This window comes from Plasmodium fragile, assembly GCF_000956335.1.
Source record: "Plasmodium fragile strain nilgiri unplaced genomic scaffold supercont1.44, whole genome shotgun sequence".
Classification (NCBI taxonomy): domain Eukaryota; phylum Apicomplexa; class Aconoidasida; order Haemosporida; family Plasmodiidae; genus Plasmodium; species Plasmodium fragile.
In genome coordinates this window covers 121,962-128,605 of record NW_012192624.1, presented here as the reverse complement: position 1 = coordinate 128,605, position 6,644 = coordinate 121,962, and the positions used below count along the sequence as shown (strand labels likewise).

Here is a 6,644-nt window from a genome sequence, read left to right as displayed (position 1 = left end):
TCCCAATTTTTGAGACAAATATTAGGTTACTTCTTGCCCCATAATGAAGTGTCCTTTCGGGGTGAAGCGGACCCCAGGGGGACTTCAAAGGTAGCAGCCGCTACGCCGCTACGTTCACATGTCCGGGTCGTGCCAGGGGGAAGCGGGAGCCAACTGAAATTTGGTTACCTTGGTGAGCACGCCCATGGTCCACAAGCCCTCCAACACGTTGCCACCCACAAAGGTCAGCTTACCCCTGCCCTCCTTCCGATTGAAAGCAAAGTGCCCAGCGTAAACACTACCATCTTCCTTGCAAGTGAACGTGCCAAACCCATGTCTCTGGTCATCAACCCACTCCCCTTCGTATTTGTTCCCATTGGAGTAAACCAGAACGCCAAACCCGTTGGCCTTATCATTTTTCCATTCCCCTTGGAATTTATCCCCGGAAGCATAAATGAGTTCTCCTTGGCCAGATTTTTTCGCAAATTTCCATTCCCCTATGTATTTATCTCCCCTACTATAAGTCAGTGTTCCCTTCCCATGAACCTTATCGTCCTTCCAGTACCCCTCGTACATTTCCCCATTCACGTAAGTCAATATGCCGTAGCCATTTTTCATATCATTAGACCAATCCCCATCATACTTATTCCCATTTAAAAATTTATAAACTCCTTTCCCTTCCATTTTCCCATCAACCCAATCTCCTTCATATATTCCGCCATCCGCAAAAAAGTACGTTCCTCTTCCTTGCATCTTCCCCTCAAACCAATCCCCTTCATAGGTCTCCGCAATTTTATTCTCACTTCCTTTATACTTAACACACCCCTTCCCATGTCTCTTATCATTCTTCCACTCACCTACATATACATCTCCATCCTCATATGTGTACGTACCCCTGCCATGCATTTTCCCGTCTAGCCATTCACCTTCATAGATGTCTCCATTGTTATACTTCAGAATTCCAAACCCATTTATCCTTCCATTATCCCATTCCCCTTCATACACATTTCCACTGACAAATGTTGCTATTCCTTTCCCATGGATCTTATCATCAACCCAGTCACCTTCATATGTTGCACCATCTGCATAAGTAAATTTTCCTTTTCCTTCTCTCTTGCCGTACACGAAATCTCCTTCGTACTTTTCATTCCGGGAGTACATCAGAATTCCACGTCCGTGGAACAGCCCATCCTTGATGTTTCCGTTGTAGCAGTGGGTTTCCTCCGTCAGGGTGCTCGTGGCCATGTTGTTCGGAAGCACTTGGTGCGGGCGCAGTTCTACAGGAGCGGTTGTGTTAAGGCAGTTGCGCGGGGGCAGTTCTGCATAGGTAGCCGTGTGGACACCACGATGCACACACGCTGCTTGTCGCTTGTTGCTTGTGTGTCTGCCTCTGCCGGCTATGGGGACAAAATGTAACTTCTCGCTTACGCGGGGATGCCTTTCTTAAGTTGGCGAAAATGTTTCACGGAAGTAAAAAAAAAAAAAAAAAAAAAAAAAATTACGACAGTGACTGCACGTGGCAACTGCGAACAATTTTGTGTATGTCGCCCCTCGTGTACCAGCGCATGTCGCGGGGGGGGAGGAAAATATTTTGTCCACTGAAAATGTAACAAACGTGGCAATCGCTCCCAACGGGACCGGTCCCTGTGTACCATTTTGTGAGTTCGAACTGAGCGTTCCACTCGCACACCGGTCATGCGGACGGCATGGTGCACATGCACATGCGAGCGCGTGTGCAACTGTCGCGCCCACCGTCGTTGCAGCCCCGGATTTTTTTCCCCACCCCTCACCGGGGAATCCCCTTTGACATTCCTGCAGTTGCATGAAAGCGCCGCGTGTTAAACGGGAAGGATATAAATTACTTTTTCCCCGATGGAGTGTCCGTCCATGTAGGCGATTATTTCTCATACGTCATACGCCACGCGTAAGAAAAAAAAAAAAAAAAAATCATTGTCGGCACGCCCTTACAAAACTGCAAAACCACGTCGCCATTTCAAAATTAAAATTGCCTGAATGATTCATATAAAAAAAAAAAAAAAAAGACACATAATTGTGTAACCACCTCTTAACCATTTGGACAAAGGAACGATGCTGACTAAGCCCCACTTTCGGCGCTTCTCCGTTAAATGCAACCAAATCCGTTTTAACCTCCGCGAATCAACACACCCATGGAGGTGGCACCAAATGGGAATCAAAACCAGCCGATCACTTGTTTCCTCCTTTTATTTTTGTATTCCCCCAATACACGGGGAAATGTTTACCATAGCCATGTGTTGTTGGACTGCTCAATGGGGGAAAGAAATAAAAAACACACAAAAATATAACACGTATCAGAAAAACGGTTAATTAAAATAACCTTTGTGGATCGATTTTTTTATCCTGCGTTGTTTGGGCCTCCTATACTTGAATGTTAAAAGTATGCGTGTCAAATAACCTCCTTTCGCGTTCTACTTGAAGGAGGAAAAATGGAACAATGGACAACAGTGGGAGGGAACTACACACCGGTTTGTGGCTATCCCAATTTTTTTTTTTTTTTTTTTTACACAGATCATTTCAGTGTAACAAATAGGAGAGTACAAAATACATCGCGAATGATGAACAATGTAATGCCCTTTGTCGGTTGGTTAACTCCTTACACTTGATTAAAAGGTGGTCGACCGCCAATTACCTGCTTCCACTGCGCGGGACGCCAAACGGGTCAGTACAACGGTGTGCTATTGGCGCTATCCGCGCGAAGTGAAAAACACCGTAGGGGTGGGTAAAAACGGGGCAATGTGAAAGGGAATGTAATCAGTACACAATTGTTGTAGTGCGTTTTTTTTTTTTCGCTCTCTCCCACGCTTCTCCTTTTTATGCCTCCTTTATTTTATCGTTTCAATGTTGCGCGTCAGGACGCTCCGCTTCGACCGGCTTAGTCATGGCCCATCATCGTACAATTCAAATATAAAAGTAAAAGAGGCCCTTCCCTTTTTTACTTCCTATCGATTTTACTGCCATCAAAAGTGCGTCGCTGTATTTGCCCTTACATTCATTGGCGCTTTTTAGCCAGAACAAAGATGCGGGTTTAGTACAAGGTAAATTCCCTTAATTTTGTCACATGTTTAATATGTAGCAGAAAAAAAAGAAAGAAAGCCGCTTCTGTTCGTTTGCCACAGTTGGTCATATGGACAAATCCACAGCGACCGGAGTGGCAACATACGTCAACCATCTGTGCACGCAGGCAGGCATCATATAATGAGTGAGAACAAAAGCACAGGGAAGCTTCTCGTAAGCGAAAGCATCGTCTGCATCAAGCGCTACTTTGATTTACACGATGCTACCGTTGTGTCAATAAATGAACTGATAAGGATTATACTTCATAGGAGGTGGGTTCCCCTCAATTTGCAACTGCATTGTGATCATGTTGTGGAAATGATTTCCCCACAATGACACAAAATTTCCCTTTTGTTTTACACTCCGCTCAACCACACCCCTTGACGATGTATTTTTCCTCCCTTTTGTAGTGCCAACCCAGGTGCTGGCTTCGACGAAGCAGGAGAATTGGAAGACCTTCTCAAAAATGAATTGTCCTATGCATTTATAAAGGAATATGAAGCGGTCAAATTGGCGCTGAAAGATTTGAAGGTGTGCCTAGACGACATGAAAAGGCTTAAGGGGAGTATTCAGCAAATTGAAGATTGGGCACATGCTGCTGGGGGTGCACACAGCGTGATACACTCCCTGAGGACCTTTTTTAAGAGCGCCCTGATCCATTTCAGAAGGGACTACAGATTGAAAAAAAAGTTGCACGAAGCGCTCATCCATGTGGATGGTGCATGCGAAAATGAAATAAATCGATTACAGTTGATGTGGAAGGAATCTCCCTTCTTATTTACAATTTTGCATAAATACCAAGTTAACAAAATAATTATTGAGGGGAAGCAATTTTTGCAGAGAGCACAGCGGCGGTGATGTGTTGGCCCAAGGGGGGGAGTACATTCACATGACCACGTCAGCACAAGTGGTCTTATGCCGTCCGCCCGTTTCTGAAACGTTCTTGATAACACCCTCAGACGATGAGAACAAAGTGGAGCACTTTTTTTTTTTTTTTTTTGTTTTAAATGCACAAAATGGGAGAAGTCTGCATAAGAGGGATATCACGTTGAGTAACCACATTTGCGTTTTTCGACGAAGGCGCAAATTACGCTAAGCAATTTTTAAGTGACAGACCAATTCGCGCATCTCACAAAAGAATGCATTAATCATCACATGGGAAATAAATCCAATGGCGACGTAACCCCAACCCTCCTTTTTTTTTTTTTAAGTAGTGCCACCTTCGTGCAAACGTAAAAACCGAACTGTCGAATGTGCATGCAAATTTCTCGACCTATAACGATATTTTCCCTATTTAAGGACAAACAAAATTGGGACTGAGCGGAAGTGATGCCACTTAGGCGGCTCGTCCCGGAACGGTGTGCACCTTTGCGTAAACTGCCCTCACCCGCAGCCATCCGCTTCTTCATTCATTAAAAAGAATGAATCAAAATGACCCCAAATGATTGTATCCTGGGGTCAGCCCCCTTCCCCCCATGTAAGCGCGTTGTTCTCGCTAAAGGGTTGCCCTCATGTGACGCAACTGCGTATGTCTACAACGCGTATTTTTCTCATTGTGGGTTATACAGCTGTTCCCCTGACGCGCACATAGATAGGCTTACGCGTGTACATACGCGCTCGAAGTAATACGTGCACCTCCAACGACATGGGCGCTCCCCTATGGCGCATGCAACATAAAAAAAAAAAAAAACACACAACCGCAACGTCCCGTCGTCGTTCTACAATATTTTATGTACGTACAAAGGAGAAACATCCCACATGTACAATTCGTATGTACACATGCGCATGAGGATAACCGCAGATATGTGCGTATGTACATGTGTGCAATTGATGCAAACTTGAGCTTTTGGCTTTTTTTTCTTTTTTTTTGTGACGTGGACAAATGACGGAGCTGCAAACAGCTACATATAACAAACAAAATTTTGAGTAGAAAAAAAAAAAATAATAATAAAGTTGTTAAAACGGAAGAAAATAAAATCAAAAAAAAAAAAAAAAACGAAAAGAAAAAAGCATACACAGAATAAATTAACATTATTCATTTCTTTTTTTTAATCCGAAAAAATAGAACTTTTCTTTAGTCCCTTCTCTTCTTCATTCACCGTGTCCTGACTTTTGTTTAATTACACTGATTTGTTTATTTGACTGTTCAATTTGACATTTGCCATTTTCGATTATTTCCTTATTCACCCACTCCACAACGTCCTTCTGCAAAGGTTTCCCTCAGCCGACCACAGGACCTACACTCACCGTCATCCGATAGGAAAAAAACGCACCCCATTGTACTGTATCCTTCCCGTATAAACAACTCCACTCGCCAAAAATGAATACCTACTACAACCTCTTCGTTTTATTCTTGGTCCAAATTGCGCTAAAGTATAGCAAGGCAGCTGTCACCGTAGACACATTATGCAAAAATGGACAGCTCGCTCAAATGAGTAACCACTTTAAGTGTATATGTAACGAAGGTTTCGTGCACCTTTCCGAAGATACATGTGAAGAAAAAAATGATTGTAAGGAAGAAACCCTAGGCAAAGCATGTTGGGAATTTGGCAAGTGTATTAAAGGCACAGGCCCAGGACAGGAAAGCATGTATACATGTGCTTGTATTGAGGGCTACGCTTTGAATGAAGGAGTTTGTGTTCTTAATGTATGTCAATATAAGAATTGTGGAGAAGGTGGTGAATGCATTGGTGAATACCTCACGGAAGTCCAAAGTGCAGGATGCTCATGCACTATTGGCAAAGTCCCCAATCCAGAGGATGAAAAAAGATGTACCAAAACGGGAGAAACTGATTGTCAATTAAAATGTAATACAGAAAATGAAGTTTGCCAAAATGTTGAAGGAGTTTACAAGTGTCAGTGTATGGAAGGCTTTACGTTCGACAACGAGACAAATGTGTGCCGTTCCTATTCTGTATTTAACATCCTAAACCTCTCCCTCTTTTTCGTCATCCTGCTAGTCCTTTCGTACGTCATATAAGTGCAAAACTTGCGCAGCTAAGGGGCGCAATTTTTTTTGAGTTAAAATACTTTTCTTTACTGAACTTACCGAGTGGTGATGTGATCAAGTCACTATGTGATGAAATAACGGAGACATGAAGTGTCTTTTTTTTTGTTTTTTTTTTTTCTCACTATTCGCCTTGCTTCGTTAAGCGTCCATTTACACCATACGCAGTGTTCTGGCGAGCACGTGCACATCCATGTGTACCAACTCCTTTAAACAGCGTGAATTAACTTCTTTTCCAAAGTGCGAAACTTGTTTTTGACCAGAGGAGCGATGGTAAAACGTTGCCGAAGCGACGCAGCTACTCATGTTTACGTAAAAAATGTAAATTAAATTTAAAAATTGAAACAAAAAATTAAAATAAACAGCCGAAATGAAAAAGAATGTAGCCGTGGGAAAGACAACAGTGGACAAGAATCTCTTGAGGCTAAGTCCTTAGAACCGCTCTGCTGTAAAGAACAACAGGTTGTCCTTTCTGGCCCTGCGTTCAATTGCTTCGGCGCGCATGGCTGCTTTGTTCTGCTAACTTTAGCTATTTTTTTTTTTTTTTTTTTTTTTTTTTTTTTTT

At 42.9% G+C, this 6,644-nt stretch overlaps 3 protein-coding genes across 3 annotated transcripts; 2 read left to right on the top strand and 1 right to left on the bottom strand.

Annotated features, from left to right (window-relative positions):
• Positions 1-114: 114 nt before the first annotated feature.
• On the bottom strand, positions 115-1,224 carry AK88_03689 (uncharacterized protein; the record flags this gene model as incomplete). Its single annotated transcript, XM_012481299.1, has 1 exon — positions 115-1,224. One exon carries the CDS (start codon positions 1,222-1,224, stop codon positions 115-117), a length of 1,110 nt encoding a protein of 369 aa, XP_012336722.1.
• Positions 1,225-3,213: 1,989 nt separating this feature from the next.
• On the top strand, positions 3,214-3,930 carry AK88_03688 (uncharacterized protein; the record flags this gene model as incomplete). The annotated part of the gene is made up of 2 exons (XM_012481298.1): positions 3,214-3,344; positions 3,483-3,930. 2 exons carry the CDS (start codon positions 3,214-3,216, stop codon positions 3,928-3,930), a joined length of 579 nt encoding a protein of 192 aa, XP_012336721.1.
• Positions 3,931-5,392: 1,462 nt separating this feature from the next.
• AK88_03687 (uncharacterized protein) lies at positions 5,393-6,052 on the top strand (the record flags this gene model as incomplete). The annotated part of the gene is made up of 1 exon (XM_012481297.1): positions 5,393-6,052. One exon carries the CDS (start codon positions 5,393-5,395, stop codon positions 6,050-6,052), a length of 660 nt encoding a protein of 219 aa, XP_012336720.1.
• Between the last annotated feature and the right edge of the window lie 592 nt (positions 6,053-6,644).